The sequence below is a fragment of the Phascolarctos cinereus genome, unplaced genomic scaffold, assembly GCF_003287225.1.
Source record: "Phascolarctos cinereus isolate Bilbo 61053 unplaced genomic scaffold, phaCin_HiC Scaffold_4;HRSCAF=312, whole genome shotgun sequence".
Lineage (NCBI taxonomy): Eukaryota > Metazoa > Chordata > Mammalia > Diprotodontia > Phascolarctidae > Phascolarctos > Phascolarctos cinereus.
Genome location: NW_027555847.1, coordinates 688035 through 705078, shown reverse-complemented (window position 1 = coordinate 705078; position 17044 = coordinate 688035). Strand labels below are relative to the sequence as shown.

Below are 17044 nucleotides of genomic sequence, written 5' to 3'. Positions count from 1 at the left end.
ATTTCTCCTGGTTGTCGGCTCTTTAGAGCCACTGGCCAGAGAGGAGCTGGAGATGAACAGTGACCCCCTCTGTGCCTCCCCGCAGGAGCTTGAGAGAGTGACCTCTCTGCAGACGGGCCTTCAGCTGGCGACTGTCATCTGCACCAACGGAAGAAGGTAGGGCGTGCTGGTGTAACTTCATGGGCAGCACGAGGCCTCGTGCTGTCCTCTTTCTGGGCAGACAACCTGAGCTCCCTACCTCAGAGACTACTTTTACAGGGCTGGTCCAGCACATGCCTAGGGCTCAGCCGTGTCTGTTTCCTGGCCTCCTCCGTGGCCTCCCCACACTGCCCAAGGGGGCTTCCTCAGGGCACTCCCCAGGGTCCTAACTCTGGGCTGGCCCGAGGGGCTGCAGGGCCTCCATCCTCGGGCTCTGTGGTCCCAGGGCTCTGAGGCGTGCTGCCCCTGCCGGTCAGCGTCCCCTGCACTGCCAGCCCCCTCGTTCATGTCGACTTGCTTCCTGAGATTGATGCGGGTCTCGCTCATGTCACAAAGCCTGGAGGTGGCAGGCCTGGCCTGGCCTGGCCAACATCTTTGCTCTTTCTTCTTGCAGGCACCTGAATATCGCAAAGGAGGGTTTTACTCAGGCCAGTCTGGGCCTTCTCGCGAACCAGAGGAAGCGTCAGCTGCTGGTCGGCCTGCTGAAGTCCTTGAGGACCATAAAAACGCTGGTGGGTCTAGGGGCTCGGGGAGCGGTTGCCATTGCCAGGCTGCTGTCGGGCCATGATCTCACTGCTGCTATTTGTTTTTCCAGCAAAGAACGGACGTGCGCTTGAGTGAGATGCTGGAGGTAAGTGAGGGTGATGGAGAAGTCGTGGGATAGCGCTGAGCCCCCCCCCCAATATGTGTGTGGACTGTGCCCCAGAGCAGAGGTTTCTTTAGGTAGGTGGCCTCCCACCTAAGTCTGGGGCTTGGGGGCCCAGAACAGGCCCTGGGGACCTGCCCTCTCTGGCCTCCCATGGCAGTGACAATGACTGTCACTGGGCCTGGTGCCACATCAGTGTGGCTAGGGAAACCAAGGCACCTACTGAGTGCCTCGTATTTTCATTTTACGTTAAAGTGAGTTTTCTTGAAGACATACGTGGTCTTATCCTGCAGAGCCTGCCTCGGGAGGTGCAGTGGTAAAGAAACCCCTGGCTCCAGATCCCTTGGCTCAGGCACAGAATTGGCTAGGCCGTGGCTCCCTCACAGGCACTCCCTAATGTTCTGTCTCTTCTCAGGAACAAGTCCACACCTTGGCCTGCCTCAGTTTCTCATTCTGCTTCCCCCTCTGCTCTGGGTCCCCACAAGCACCCCCTGGACCTTAGGCCCTGTTCCCCAGCTGGGACATGCTCCTTCCCCTAGCTAGCACCTGCCCCGGGACCTCTCTGTTCTCCCTGCGACCTCCCTCTCCCCACACAAATGCTGCACCTGGGCTTGAGTGGAGCCTCGCACCACTGTTTCCCCCAAGGAAGAAGATTATCCTGGCGCTATCCAGCTCTGCCTGGAGTGTCAGCAGGCGGCCAGCACATTCCGACATTACAGCTGTATCAGGTATGGGGGGCTGGTGGCCCTGCGATAGGGGGAGGGGGTAGCAGGCAGAGCATGTGGTTAACACCCTTTCCTGATGGCCCAGTGGGCAGAGCGGTCATGGGGGGTGGGGGGTACAGGTGGAGTATGTGATTAATACCCTTTCCTGATGGTCTGGTGGGTCGTCGGGAGTCCAGGGTCTTCAGGGGCATTTCCACAAGTGTTGAGTGTGTTGGAAAGACCAGGTGCCCATGTCTGTCCAGCCGTGCCTACCATGTGCCCAGGGAGGGGTCCATTGGAAGAGGCAGCCCTGCTCCTTCCCTTGGGGACAGCTTTTTTTTTTCCAACCCGACTGTGGAAGTCTTTATTTTTTTTAAATTTAATATTTTACTTTTCCCCCCAATTACATGTAAACAATTTTTTTAAAAAATTTGAGTTCCACATTCTCTCTTTCTCAACTCACCCTTTCTCCTACTTGGAAAGGCGAGCAGTTTCATAGAGGTTATACATGTGCAGTCATGCAAAACAGATTTCTGTGTTAGTCATGTTATGAAAAACAAAGCACAGGAGCACTGGCCCTGAAGTCAGGAGGACCTGAGTTCAAATCCAGCCTCAGACCAAGCACTTGACACTTACTAGCTGTGTGACCCTGGGCAAATCACTTAACCCCAATTGCCTAAAAGAAAAAAGAAAAAAAATGAAAAAGCACAGACAGAAAATTAAAAATGAGGAAAAGAAAGAAAGTAAAGGAAAAGTCTGCTTTGGTCTGCATTGAGACTCCATCACTTCCTTCCGTGGAGGCGGATGGCATACTTCATCAGGAGTCCTTTGGGAGTGTCCTGGATCATTGCATTGCTGAGAAGAGCTCAGTTATTCACTGCTGATCATTGCTACAGTGTTGCTGTTACTGGGTACGGCCTTTTCCTAGTTCTGCTCCCTTCGCTCTGTATCAGTTCAAGTAAATCTCCGCAGGTTTTTCTGAAATCCTCCTGCTTGTCTTTTCTTATGGCACAATAATATTCCATTACAGTCATATACCACAGCTTGTTCAGTCATTTCCCAAAGGGCATTCCTTTGATTTCCAATTCTTTGCCTCCACGAAAAGGGCTGGTGTAAACATTTTTGTACGTATAGGTCCTTTTCCCTCTTTTTGGATGTCTTTGGGATACAGTAATGGCATTGCTGGGTCAAAGGGCATGCACAGTTGTATAGCTCTTTGAGCATAGTTCCAAATTGCTCTCCAGAGTGGTTGGGTCAGCTCACAGCTCCATCAACAATGCATCAGTATCCCAGTTTTCCCACATCTCCTCCAACATTTCTCGTTTTCCTTTTCTGTTATATTAACCAGTCTGATAGGTGGGGGGTGGTACCTCAGAGCTGTTTTAATTTGCATTTCTCTAGTCAGTAGTGAGGTATGACTAGAGATAGCTTGGATTTCTTCATCTGAAAACTGCCTGTTCAGATCCTTTGACTGTTTATTGGTTGAGGGATGTAGAGGCAGCATTTTCAGTTTGCCAGTAGAATCCCAGACCTTGAGAACTGGGAGGGAGCTCCGAGACCACTTAGGACTCCACCTTCATTTGACAGGTGAGGAAACGGAGGAGCCCGGGGCAGCCCCAAAGCCGAGGTGAGAGGCAGGGTTTGAATGCAGGTCTTTGGACTCCGCGGTCTGCGCTGTGTTCTGTGGGGTCTGGACACTTGCTCTGTTTGTAAATTTCCTGTGCGAAAGTGATTGTCACAGGTGAGGTGGCCAGTTTTTGTTTCCTGACTCGAATTAGTCAGATTTTTTATCGCCGCTTTAAGAATGCGACGATGCAGCCTACTGTTTCATTAGGACATAGTTTGAAATGGGAAAATCGGTTTTCTCTTCATAGTCACAGCCCAGGGCCTGAGGTCCATCAGGGGGCTGCTTTTGCAGGGGGGAGGGTTCGGGGCTGGCACCCCCACCCTAAGACCAGTATCTTCTCTTACCATGTGTTCAGACCGTTGGGGGTGCTGACCGAGGCGGGGGTGGGGGTGTGTGATCTATTACAGTGAAGTTTTCATGAGTCTTAGATGTAAACGTCCTGTCTGCTAAATAGAGCCTCTTGGCTGGTACTGTTACCATTCTGATGATTTTGATAAGGGGATGCTGGCGTTTTGGAACTTGTGGAATGAGTTCCCCAAGATTCTTTGGGTGCTAGTGGGAAGACTGCTGTCGGGTGTCCCACAGGTCATTTTGCTAGGGGATAGCTGGTTAATTTTAGTGTCTTTCAGTTTTTTGTGAATCCTTGGGCCTATCCAGAGTCCAGGCCAATCTCTAGAAAAGGTTTTTGAATCCGTGGTTTGGGGACATCTGGGCCACTCTGCACTCCTCTTCGCCACCTTTAATCAGTCAGTCAGGAAGCATTTATTAAGCATCTACTGTGTGCCAGGCCCTCTGCTCAGTGCTGCGGGTACAGAAAGAGGCGTAAGCCAGCCCCTGTTCTCCAGGAGTGCACAGCCTACTGAGAGAGACAGTGTGCAAAGCTACAGACAGGCTGAATTGGAAAGAGGGTAGAAAGGCTTCCTGGCAGGGGTGAGATCTTAGCTGGGACTTAAAGGAGGCCAGGGAGGTCGGTGGTCAGAGCAGAGGAGGGAGAGTGTCCTAGACCTGGTGGGTGGCCAGAGAGATGACCTAGAGCAGAGATAGAGGATGGGGTCACTGGACCGAGGAGTGCGTGGTGAGGAGTAAGCAGCCTGGAGAAGGAAGCAGGGACTTGGTCACAAAGGGCTTTGGATGCCAAGGAGAGTGTTTCGTATTTGATCCTGGAGGACAGAGGGGGCCCCTAGGGCTTATTGAGTCAGCAGGGTTAGAGTTGGAGTGGGGTTGGATGATCAGACCTGCAGTCAGGAAGCAGGAGAAGGAAGAGACTGAGGCAGGAGACCTCCAGCAGGCTGTGGCAGTAGGCCCGATGTGAGGTGCTGAGCGGCTGTACCAGGTGTGGCAGGGTCAGAGGAGAGAAGGAGGCAAATTGGGGGGTACTCTAGAGGTGAAATCGACACGCCTTGGCACCATCTTGGGATCTGGGCCTGAGAGAGAGGGAAGAGTCCAGGGCCCTGGGGACTAGAGAATGGGGGGGAGGTGGAAGGGGGAGCATTTGCAGGGAAAGAATGGTTGTCTTGAACACATTGAGGTGAAGGTATCCACTGCACCTCCCGTGGGTGGGAGGCCTGTGGGCCGTCAGGAGTCCCCTGCTTGCCCAGTCCCGCACTGCTGGGCTCTCTCTGTCCCCCTGATGTCCCCTGTAAGTCAGGCTCTTGTGAGGGAGGTTGGGGTCTCCCACGACGGAGCTGCGCTCAGAAGACGGCTCCTTGAAATGCCTGCTCTCCTCATCCTGTTTGATTCTGGGCTCAGCTGGTCGCCCTCTCTCCAGAGGGACACACTACCAGGCTGCCCCGTCAAGCTGCGGTCCCGCAGAGGTCTGGCATGGCCAGGCTGTCCCTCTTTGCTGGTCCTGGGCCACAGAAGGCCCTGTCTTGTTTCACGGCAGGCGCCAGCAAGATGACTTTGGTTGGGTTTTTGTCCCTTTACCTTCCTTAGTTAGCTCCTCCTAAGCCGTGAGGGTAGACTTTACTGTCTGGCCCGGCAGTGGTGTCCGGCCCGGCGGTGGTGTCCGGCCCGGCGGTGGTGTCCGGCCCAGTAGTGCTGTTTGACTCGGCGGTGCTGTCTGGCCTGGTAGTGCTCTTTGACTCGGCAGTGCTGTCTGGTCCAGTGTCCAGCCTGGTGGTGGCATCCAGCCCAGTGCTTTCCAGCCGGTCAGTGCTGTCCATCCTGGTGGTGCTCTCTGGCCTGGTGTCTGGCCCAGTGGTGCTGTCTGGCCCTCTGGTGATCCTGATTGTCTCCTTGATTCTTGCCTCTAAAGAAATGAGTGGTTCAGAAGCCAAGGTGTGCATCTGCTCCTTGAACAGAGGCTTGGAGAGTGTCTGGGAGCTTTGACTTGAAGGAAGGTAGCTCTTTTTTTGGTTTTTAGAAGATAACGCCTCACTTTTGACGTTGCCTCTGTTTTCCACCGTCTCCTTCCCCCTCTCACTGAGCCATCCCCTCCACTGAGGGCCTAAACAAAGAGGAGGAAGGATGAAAGGTTCAGCCCAACTCTCTGATGTGCCAGAAAGGTCTGGTGGAATATGCAGGCTTCCCCAGCTAGGAGCAGGGCAGGGATCTTGGGCCTCCGCACTCCACCACCTTGCCGTTTGATGGTTTGGTGGGGGGTGCAGTGCCAGGGTCGTCCCCTGGGAAGTGCTGCTGTCACTGTTGGGAGGTCTCCAGGGCCCAAACTGCTCCTCAGGAGGTAAGGAATCTCTGAGCCATCTCTTCTTGTCCAACAGTGAGCTGGACTCCAAGCTGCAGGACACCCTGGAGCAGATCGAGGTGAGAAGGGAGGCCTTGGCCTGGGGGGGGGGTGAGGTGGGTGGGAGCGGGACCTCCCTCTGACTTGCGCTTCTGGGACTGGGACGTGGTCCAGCCTCCGGGGCAGGAGTATGGGAACCGCCAGGACAAGATGAGGGTGGCGCCACACCGCACAGCACAGTCTGGTGCAGCCCAATAAAACGCAGTGTGATGCAGCTCAGCACAACATATCGTGACAGGTGCGGTGCGACATAGCAGGATACAGCCCAACACAACACAACACAACACAGCATGAGGCAGCATGACACAACCAAACAGTAACACAGCTCGACATGCCATGTAGCACTAAACAACAGCCCAGCCTAAGTCAGTGTAGCGCGGTCCAGTACAACAAGGTGCAGAACACGACACGGTTTGGTCCAGTCTGACACAAACAGCAAGACTCCGCCCAGCCTGACATAACACAGTACCACCTGGCTGCGGTCGGAGGCCACAGGGAGCCCGCGGGCTGACCCGCTGTCCCGGGCTTCTCTGCCTCCTTTGCCGGCATCTTCCAGGAAAGGCGTTGATGGGGCCTTGGCACGGGCTGGGCTCCTCTCGCCTCTTCCCGTACAGAAGCCGAGACTGGTCTCCCGAGGCTGGTGTCTGTTTCGGACCCAGGCCCTGAGCCACTCCCCTGCACAGGGGACCATCCCCCCAGTAAAGGCTCGAGTGAGAAATGCTGTGTTTGCCACCAGGGTGCTTTGTCCCTTCTGCCACAGAAGAAGATCCTGCTTTAAATAAGGGTTATGGACGCTCAGGCCTTCAAGGCCGGCAGAGCCAGCCTGGCGCCGCGGCCGCCGTGGGAAGCTGCGGTTGCTTCTTTCTGCGGCCTCCCGTTGACGCTGGCTGGGCTGTTAGCAGAGGCTAGGCTTTCAGGGCCTTGCAGGCCCTGGGCTCCGGGAGCTGGTCTCAAAGTGACTAAGAATCCATCTTTCTGGACTTTCTGGCCCCAGAAGGGACCTTAGGGCACCTGGTCTGCCTAAGCCCTTGTCGTACAGAGGGGGAGGACGTAGTTTGCCCAGGATTCTACTTCAGGCAGGGGGCTCCAGGGTTGGTGGGTCTTAATGTCAGCCCACTTATCCTGTTGGCATCCTGCTGGGGGCTTCTCACCAGCCCTTCCTCGTGTGTGCTCCCCTTAGGAGCAGCTGGACGTGGCGCTCTCCAAAATCTGCAAGAACTTTGATGTCTCCCACTACACCAAGGTGCAGCAGGCCTACAGGCTCCTGGGGAAGACACAGGTGTGTCTGGGGGCTGCCAAGGCCTGCCTGCGTGGCCCGGGCGAGCCCGGGGGCGATGGGCCTCTGTGTGTGTGGTGGGGGGAGGTGCCACTGGCCAGCTGAGTGACGTGCTTCTTGTGCCTTGTAGACCGCGATGGACCAGCTGCACATGCACTTTACGCAGGCCATCCATAACACCGTGTTCCAGGTGGTCCTGGGCTATGTGGAGCTGTGTGCAGGCAACACGGATACCAAGTTCCAGAAGCTTCAGTACAAGGACCTCTGCACGGTGTGTGGTGATGAGCAGCCGGGCCCTTGTCCAGTGCTTGACCCTGGGCAGAAAGGGAGAGCTTGGCTGGGGGGCATGTGGCGAGTGAGCTTGGGCCGGGTGCATGAGAGAGGAGACAGGATGTGGGATCTAGGGGCACCCCGTGGCCAGTTCACACAGGCCAGAGCTGCCCCCGTGAGTCCTGTCGACATCCACAGTTATTTCTAACACCCTTTCTCTTAGCCTCTTCTAGACGCTTGGCAGGGACAGGGAGGTGGGAGATCGGATGCTAGCTCGAGGAGATGGTCGAGAGACGCTGGTGTGTCTGTGGGCCACAGGGCGACAGCCCCTAGATGGAGAGGGGGTGTGGATGACGGAGCAGGCCTGATCGGCAGCAGGTCTGGCCTCAGCCTGGAGCAGGGCCACGTCCTCTTCCAAGCCTGCAACCTCGTTGCTTGCTTGGCGAGTGTGCGCCTGGCACAGGCCTGCTTGCCACTTGGCTGATGGGTACCTGGGCTCCTCCAGGCGGGCAGCCAAATGAAATAAAGAAAATTGGCTTTCTGAGCCCCGCCTTCCTACAGTGAACTGAGGCAAACTGGGTCAGGTGACTCGACCAGGGTCACACAGCTGGATTCAAATGCAGGTCTTCCCGACTCCCAAGTTCTGCAGTCTCTCTGCACCACAGAGCTGGATGTCATCTGCAGAGATATTATTAAGTCCATCGGAGGGGATGGAATGCAACAGAAGAGAAGAGGGTCCAGGGCAGAACCTTGGGGGACGCCCACAGTTAGGAGGCATGACCTGGGTGAGGTTCCAGCCCAGGAGACAGAGAGGGAGGAGGAGAACCAGGAGAGAAAAGGGTGTCCCAAAAACCTAGAGAGGAGAGAGTGTTGAGAGGCACCCACAGTGTGTAAGGCTGCAGGAGGCTGAGGAGGAAAAGGAGGACTGAGAAGAGACCACAGGATTCAGCAGTTAAGGGATCACTGGCCTCTCTAGAAAGGGCAGTTTGGGTGGGATGATGAAGTCGGGAGCCAGACAGAGAGTGAGAGGAGAGAAAGGGGAGGCACCTGGTATATAGGCAGTGAGGAGTCCCTCTGAGAATGGAGGCGAGCTTTGAAGGTGGGAGGAGTCAAGGGAAAGGGGTGGGGTGGGCAGCCGCAATGGGAAGAAAGTCATCTATCGCCCACAGGGAGAGAGCAGAGGGTGTGGGTGCCAGTGCGTACAGTAGGGAATGGTGGGAAAGGGGGGGGCACACGTGGTCCCTCCAGGTCGGAGATCCCTCCCCTGACCTTGCCCGGCTCAGAAGGAAGAGGAGCCTTGTGGTAGGTGTCATGGGGGTTTTGGCAAGCCCTGCCTCGCCTGGCCCTGCCCTGAGCTGGGTCACCTTTTCCAGCCTACAGAAGCGTGTCATAGCATGGCTTTGCTAGGGATGGGGCGGTTCAGTGGTACGTCCGCTCTTCCTTTCTGGGTCTCTTGTTTTTGTCAGTTCATTGGTAGAAGGGGGCCCTTGCTCTCTTTGGGATGCTGACCTAGAACTGCTCTTGCTGGGTCAAAGGGTATGCAGTTTTATAGCCCTTGAAGTACAGTTCCAGATTGGTCTCCAGAATGGTTGGATCAGTTCACAGCTCCACCAGCAGTGCATTAGCGTCCCAGTTCTCCCACATCCCCTCCTACATTTATTGTTTTCCTTTTCTGTTATAGTAGCCAATCTGATAGGTGTGAAGTGGTACCTCAGAGTTGTTTTAATTTTCATTTCTCTCAAATAATGATTTAGAGTGTTTTTTCATGTGACTATAGATAGCTTTGATTTCTTCATCTGAAAACTGCCTGTTCATATTCTTTGACCATTTATGAATTGGGGAAATGACTTGTATTCTTATAAATTTGACTCAATTCTCTATGTATTTGAGAAATGAGCCCCTTAAAAGGCACTTGCTTTAAAAATTATTTCCCAGTTTTCTGCTTTCTTTCTAACCTTGGTTGCATTGGTTTTGTTTGTGCAAAACCTCTTTAAATATAATCAGAATTAAACCATTTGACATATGGTAATGCTGTCCATCTCTTCTTAGGTCCTCATAGATCTGACAGGTAAACTAGGCCTTGCTGTCCTAATTTGCTTATGGTGTCACCCTTTATGTCTAAATCCTATATCCATTTTGACCGTATATGGTGTAAGATGTTGGTCTGTGCCTAGTTTCTGCCATACTGTTTTCCAGTTTTCCCAGCCGTTTTGGTCAGATAGTGAGTTTTTGTCCCAGAAACTGGAATCTTTGGATTTACTGTGGTCATTGACTACTATGTCTTGTGAACCTGATCTGTTCCACCAATCCACCACTCATTTCTCGGGTACTACCAGATGGTTTTGATGATTACCACTTTATAATATAGTTTGAGATCTGGTATGGCTAGGCCACTTCCCTTTGTATTTTTTTTTTTCATTAATTCCCTTGATATTCTTGACCTTCTGTTCTTCTAGATGAATTTTGTTATGATATTTTTTTAGCTCCTTAAAATAGTTTTTTTGTGGTTTGATTGGTATGGCACTGAATAAGTAAATTAATTTAGGTAGAATTGTCATTTTTATTATATTGGCTCAGCCTGTCCATGAGCAATTAATATTTTTCTAATTGTTTAGATCTGACTCTGTGTGAAAAGTGTTTTGTAATTGTGTTCATATAGTTCCTGGGTTTGTCTTGTCAGGTAGACTCCCGAGTATTTTATATTGTCTACAGTTATTTTAAGTGGAATTTCTCCTTTCTGTCTCTTGCTGCTGGGCTTTATTAATTATGTGTAGAAATGCTGATAATTTACGTAAGTTTGCTTTATATCCTGCAACTTGCTAATTATTTCAGTTAGGTTTTTTGTTGATTCTCTAGGATTCTCCAAGTGTACCATTGTGTCATCTGCAGAGTGATAGTGGTGTTTGTTCGTTGCCTGTTCTAATTTTTCTCAATTCCTTTTTCTTCTCTTCTTGCCAAAGCTAACATTCTAGTATGATATTGAATAATAGAGTGATAATGGGCATCCTTGCTTCACACCTGATCTTGTTGGAAAGGCTCCTGGCTTATTATCCCCATTACATATAATGCTTGCTGATGATTTTAGATAGTTATTACTTATCCTTTTAAGGAAAGCTCCATTTATTCCTGTGCTCTCTAGTGTTTTAAATAGGAATGGGTATTGTATTTTGTCGGAAGCTTTTTCTTCATCTGTTGAAATGATCATATGATTTCTGTTGGTTTTGTTATGATATGGTTGGTTATACTCATAGTTTTCCTAGTATTGAACCAGTCTTGCTTTCCTTGTATAAATATCACCTGGCTATAGTGTATGATCCTTGTGATATATTGCTGTAGTCTCCTTTTATTTTATTTAAAATTTTTATATTGATATTCACTAGGGAAATTGATTTACAGTTTTCTTTCTCTGTTTTAGCTCTTCCTGCTTTAGGTGTCATAAAAGGAATTTGGTAGAACTCTTTCTTTGCCTGTTTTTCCAGATGGTTTATGTAGTATTGGAATTAGTTGATTTTTAAATGTTGAGTAGAATTCACTTGTGAACCCATCTGGCCTTGGGGATTTTTTCTTAGGGAATTCAGTGGTGGCTTGTCCAATTTCTTTATCTAAGATGGGGTTATTTAAGTATTCTGTTTCCTCTTCCTTTCCTCCTATTAATTTATATTTTTGTAAATATTTATTGATTTTGCTTAGATTGTCAGATTTTGGCATGTGATTGGGCAAAATAATTCCTAATAATTGCTTTAATTTCCTGTTTATTGGTGGCGAATTCACCCTTTTCATTTTTTGATACTGGTAATTTGGTTTGCTTCTTTGTTTTTTTTAAATGAAGTTAACCAATGGTTTATCTCATTGTTTTTTTCATAAAACCAGTTCCTAGTTTTATCTATTAGCTCAATAGTTTTCCTTCAGTTTTATTAATCACATCTTTAGTTTTTAGGATTTCCAGTTTGGTGTTTAGTTGGGGATTTTGGATTTGTTCCTTTTCTAGTTTTTTTTCAGTTGCACATCCAGTTCCTTGATCTGCTCTTTCTCTGTTTTACTGATGGAAGTAGATGCACATTTCCCCAAGTGCTGCTTTGGGGGTTACGTTGTTGTTGTTGTTGCTATGGTGTCTCATTGTTGTCATTTTCTGTAATGAAAGTATTGATTGTTTCTATGATTTATTCTTTGACCTATTTATTCTTTAGGAAAAGATTATTTAGTTTCCAGTTAATTTTTAATCTGTCTTTCCAGTGCCCTTTACTGAATGTAATTTTTGGAAGGGGGCCCTTGTTTGGAAAAGGTTCCAGGACTGGAAGCCCAGGGCAGCGGGTGGAGGAAGATTTGGGGAGTGGAGGGAGGTGGATGGTCTGTGCACTGCAGCTTCTTTCTTCCTGCTTCAGGACCCCCTCCACCCTCTGTTGGTTGTTCTCAGGTCCTGCCATGTTGCTTGTTTATTCACTGGCACATAGATGAGCTCCTAGCCTGTCTTTATGGTTTCTCCTGGTCCGCGATGAAGACTCGAGGCTAGCTGAGAACGTCATTTGATGCAAACTCGTGACATTTGTCTTTGAGTCTCAATTGCCTTCTTTGAGAATGATGACTGGACTCAGTGGCCTGTCTGTGATGACCCAGCTCCGCATGCCTGGGAGGCAGCGGGGAGGCATGGTGGCCTGAGGATGAGGATGCCCATGGTGTTTCCTGCTTCCTCTTTCTCAGAATGGAGACATTGCCTTATTTTCCTTGAATGGCCCGCTCTTGAAAAGTTTCTTGTAGGGTTTTGACCCCCGCCTACGAGAGTGGTCATGGAAGCTATAGTGTCTTCTCCAGCTTTGGCCTTGCCAGTTGCTCACCATGGACTTGGAACCTGGAGAAGATGAAAGCCCTGGGTTCTGTGGGTCCCTGTCCTGGGTCTTTTTTCATTTCTCTTCAGTCTGGTTTTCCTTGCACATTGGAATGGTCTTTGGGGTCTTGACCCAGGCATTGGTAGCCTTTATAATTTTTTGTAAGTTTGACATTTAAGTAAAATGTAACGACAAAAGCTAGCACCATAAATTGGAGACAGAGCCTCTGTTCCATGGGGTTCTAACCTAGGAGTCCTTCTGTGATTATTTTCTGAAATGGAAGGTGACTTCCTAAATCTCTCTCCCTGCCTATCTTCCTCCCTGAGGCCTCGACCTCAGTGTTCCTTTTGAGCTCATGCTCCTTCAACCAGAGCCCTCCAGGGATGCCCATCAATTGGAGAACGGCTAACAGGCTGTGGCATGTGATTGGGATGGAATACTGCTGTGCTGTAAGAAATGATGAGCAGGTGCTCTCAGAAAGCCCTGCAAAGGCTTACATGAACTGATGCAAAGTGAAGTGAGCAGAACCAGGAGAACGTTGTACACAGTAACAGCAACATTGTAATGATGAGCAACCGGGAGAGACTCTGATCCCAGCTGTGATCTAAGGTGATTCCAAAGGACCCATGATGAAAAATAGTCTGACTCCGGAGAGAACTAATGGACTCTGAGTGCTAAATGGAGGGGACTTTTACATTTTTCTTTATTTTTCTTGTTTTTTTAAAATTTGTGTGTGTGTGTGTGTTTAGTGAGGCAATTGGGGTTAAATGACTTGCCCAGAGTCACACAGCTAGGAAGTATTATGTGTCTGAGGCCGGATTTGAACTCAGGTCCTCCTGACTTCAGGGCTGGTGCTCTATCCACAGCGCCACCTAGCTGCCCCCTTTGTGTTTTCTTTTGAAACGTGGCTAATATGGAAGTGTGTTTACATGACTTCACGTGTATACTTGATGTATTGTTTTTCTCCAAGGGTGGGGGAGGGACAGAATTTGGGACTCAGTTTTAAAAAATGAATGTTCAATTTTTTTTTCACATGTAATTGGGAAGTGTTTAATGAAATGAATAAGAATTCATTTGAAAAGTCTCAGAGCCCTCCACATGCACTTCCTGAAGAGGCTTGGCATCACCCGGTGCTGGTCTGATGAAGAAGCACAGGGCATTAGAGCCGGTCAGTCCTGAGGCAGGGAGCTCTTCGGTGGCAGCCCGGAGTGTGGCAGTGGTGCTTGTGGCCTGAAGTTTTCATTTTCTGGTCTGTTAATCCAATACAAGTGGAAGAGAGATAGCTGTCCCTGGCATCTGTGACATGTTTATTTGTGCCATGTCTTGTGACTTGTTCTTTGATGAAAGCAGGATCATGGGGCCGCCTTCTTATCTACCTGAAAGGAAGGGTGAAGATTCAGTATATTGAATTTATTCGCATCATCACCGTACAGTCTACTAAAGGTTATCAGAAATTCCTTTCTGGACTAGACCTTTTAGCTAAGCCGGTGATTCCAGAGCTCAGGGAGGTGCGTCCTTTTATGGGGCTGGGCTATCTGCTCGGGCCTGTGACTCTGTGTGAGAGCCAGTGCTTGGGGCGACAGAGGCTGGGCTGAAATTCTGCATGTTAACCTTTCTGGGCCTCAGTTTCCCTGTCTCTACAATGAGGGCCTGAATTTGCTGATCTCCAAAGTTTCCTTCAGGTCTTAAGCCCTGTCACCTTTGTCAGCTGTCGTGTGTGTCCAGGGTGGACAGACTAGGAAGGAGGTCAGTGGCCCCCTTAAAGGAGAGATGGCGAGAGGGAGGGAGGAAGTTCCTCCCGAATAGACAGCTTAGTGATTAAGTGATATTTTTTTAAAATGACATGCTCAAATGAAAACTTCTCCAGTAAGTGTGCATTTATGATTGTTTTTAAAATAATTTATATTTAGAATTGTTCTTAGGCCTCAATGTGCTTTCTGGGATTCCACAGTATGAATTGTAGTGAGCCTTCAGCAGCGTTGCCGCACTAAATTCGGGTCTTGCCGGTTCTCATGGGCGTTTCTTTCCTTCGGCAGCACGTAACGACAGACAGCTACATTCCATGCCTGGCTGACCTCTGCAAAGCCCTGTGGGAAGTCATGCTCAGTTATTACAGGACCATGGAGTGGCATGAAGCACATGACAGTGAGGACACGACCAGGGTGGCCGGTAGGATCCTTTTGTGGCTCTTCTCCATGTCTTTGGGACCTGGGCTCCTGGGGCAGGGCAGAGGCAGGCCTGAGAGCCCAGGCTGCTGGGCCCCCAGCCCTACCAGCCACTGCCTCCCTATTGAGCCTGGGGAGGTTTGCCCTGGGGCTGGCCTTGCTCACTGAGCCTGAGCCCGATTCTTAGGCCTGGTGGTGTTAGCCTGGTACGAGATGACAGGCATGGAGCAAAACCAGCCATGGCTGTGGCCGTGTCCCGAGAATGAGAGCCCATGGAGACAGGCTTGGCCCTGCTCTGCTCAAGGTCTTGGGGTCTGGCTTTGCATGCAGGCGGATGGCTTTCCTACTGCCGCCCACATCAGCTGGGAGCTGCGCAGAAACCACAGGGTGACCCTTTGGCTCCACGTGTATGCTTTTCTTTTTTTCCCTTTTAGTCTTCCCTTCAGGGTCTTCAGCAAGGTTGTTTTGCTCAGGAGACTCTGCTTCCTCTCCCTCCCCATCTCTGCTTGTTTCCTTTAAAAGTTTGGTGTGTTTGTGCACCAGATTCAGGGATGTGAGGATGTGGACGTGTGTGTGTGTGTGTCCACCTCTCCTTTGTCCTTTCAGATAAGAGGGAGGGTCACCTGATGCCCTGTCTGCTGCACTGTCCTCCATGTTGTTACATTTCTCTTCTCACTCACCCCAGTTATGACAAGTATTAGATTCCACCCCATTCCAAACTGAGAACAAACAAATCCACCCCAGGACTTGTGCTTGTCTTCCTAGCTCCTTCAGTGTCATTTGAAGCCATCATGGTTCTGAGGCCCCAGTTTCTTTTCTTCCTATTAAAATGTTAGCACTACATCATCTTGCAGGTCCTTCCAATTGCTCAAGTAGATTGACCCCTCCAGACTACTCTGAACTCCTGTGTGTGTTTGCATTTCAAAGATCCTAGGCACTCTTGCCTTTTCATCAGAAAACCTTGAAAATCCTCTCTTCCATTCAAGGTCATTTTTTCCCTCCATAGGAATATACTCGGCTTTGCAGATTAAATTATTCTTAGTCATGAGCCTCCATCTTTTACCTTTTGCAGCATTGTATTCCAGGATTTCCTCTCCTTCATAGTGGAAGCTACCTGGTCTCCTATGATCCTGACTGTACTTGAACTGTTACTTTCTGGATATTTGTGATCTTTTTACTTTAACATGGGAATCATAGATTTGAGCTAGGACATTCCTAGGACTTTTTTTCTTTTGGGATTTTCTTTCAAGGTTTCAGGGAATTCTGTCTGTCTCTGCTGTGCCCTCTGGTTCTAATAGCTTTGGGTAGTTTTCATTTATGATTTCTTATTTATAGTGTCCAGGATTTTTTCAGTTTCATTTTGTTCTCATATTTCTTGCTGTCTCATGGAGTCTCTCCTCATTTTCAGAGATTCCATTTCTTGGGAAAACTTTCTCTTTTAAGCTCTTTATTTCCCATCTGCTTCTTTCCTCCAGAGTTCTTATTTGCTGGTGATTCAACCCAAGGGCACCTCTCTCTACCCAGATGTCTCTGTGGTTTCTGTCCCTCTCTCTCAGCCTTGCCTCAGTGACCTGGCCTGGGGCCCCTCGCTGTGGCCGGGGCTTTCACAGCTTTGGGGCCTCCTTCTGTGGGCCTCTTCTCTCCCTCTGCATTCCCTCCTTCTGCTTGCTGAATGTTGGTACCCCCAGTTCTGCCCTCGGTGCGGCCGCAGCTTCTGTGCTCCAGCCTCATAACTGTGGCTTCCGTTCTCATTTTCCTCGGTGTCTGCTCGGCCCCTAAATTTGATCTGCCTGAGGCCACACTGAGCGTTTTTCCCCAGAAGTTTTTCTCCTCCTGAAGCCTTGACTTGGAGATCTAGAGTGAGCTCTTTGACTCCCCCCCCCATCCCCTTGCCTTGCCTAGTCTGTTTCTGCCCTGACCCCTTTTCTTTGGCTACTTCTTCTTCCCTGACCCACCCTAGTCACTTCCCAGCCTGTCCCCCTCCTCTCCATCTCAGGTCGCTTCTAGATTAGCCTTCCATGTCGAGTCTGAGCTCCTTAGCTCGTCACTCAAGGCCTTCCACACAGGGCCTCTGGCCTGCTCTTGCCCCATGATGTCCTTTGTCCTGTGCCCGCCCATGTAAGGGCAGGACATTGTGTTGCTACCATGCCTCTTTGCTCTGGCCCGGGGGCTGGCTCTGCTCCTCCTCCTCATGCCTGACCAGGATCTCACGGATCTGTCCCATCATCACATCAGTGCTATCCTGTCTCTCCCAGGGGCAGGGTGGGGCCTCCTCTTCCTCTGTTCACTGTCTCCCTGTCTGCGTGCCTTCACATCGCACTGCATCTTTAAGCTTGTTGGGTGTGAGTCTCAGACACAGGCTGTTTGTCCTTCTTCCGCTGCAGGGGGAGAGCAGGGAGGTCCTGTACTTTGGGCAGTGTAGCTGTTCCTTCTGCCAGTACTGAGTGGAGCATGCTCTGGTGGATGGGGAGGACACCTTTCCTTCCCTTCCCGATCCCCTCGGGGTCCCAGCCATGTGGCGCCCTGGGCTGGCCAACATGCAGCCTCATCTCAGGCTGGCTGGAGGGACCTCAGTGGGCATGTGATGAATGC

General features: G+C 50.3%; 1 protein-coding gene across 1 annotated transcript in view; it reads left to right on the top strand.

The window, feature by feature from the left end:
- The window catches only part of VPS50 (VPS50 subunit of EARP/GARPII complex), a 70872-nt gene that overhangs the window by 20627 nt on the left and 33201 nt on the right, over window positions 1-17044 (top strand). Inside the window, exons 6-13 of the mRNA XM_020978572.2 lie at window positions 86-156; window positions 593-710; window positions 794-829; window positions 1490-1572; window positions 5896-5938; window positions 7099-7197; window positions 7325-7465; window positions 14324-14456. Of these exons, the coding sequence (XP_020834231.1) occupies window positions 86-156; window positions 593-710; window positions 794-829; window positions 1490-1572; window positions 5896-5938; window positions 7099-7197; window positions 7325-7465; window positions 14324-14456 (724 nt within the window). The remainder of the gene's footprint in view (window positions 1-85; window positions 157-592; window positions 711-793; window positions 830-1489; window positions 1573-5895; window positions 5939-7098; window positions 7198-7324; window positions 7466-14323; window positions 14457-17044) is intronic.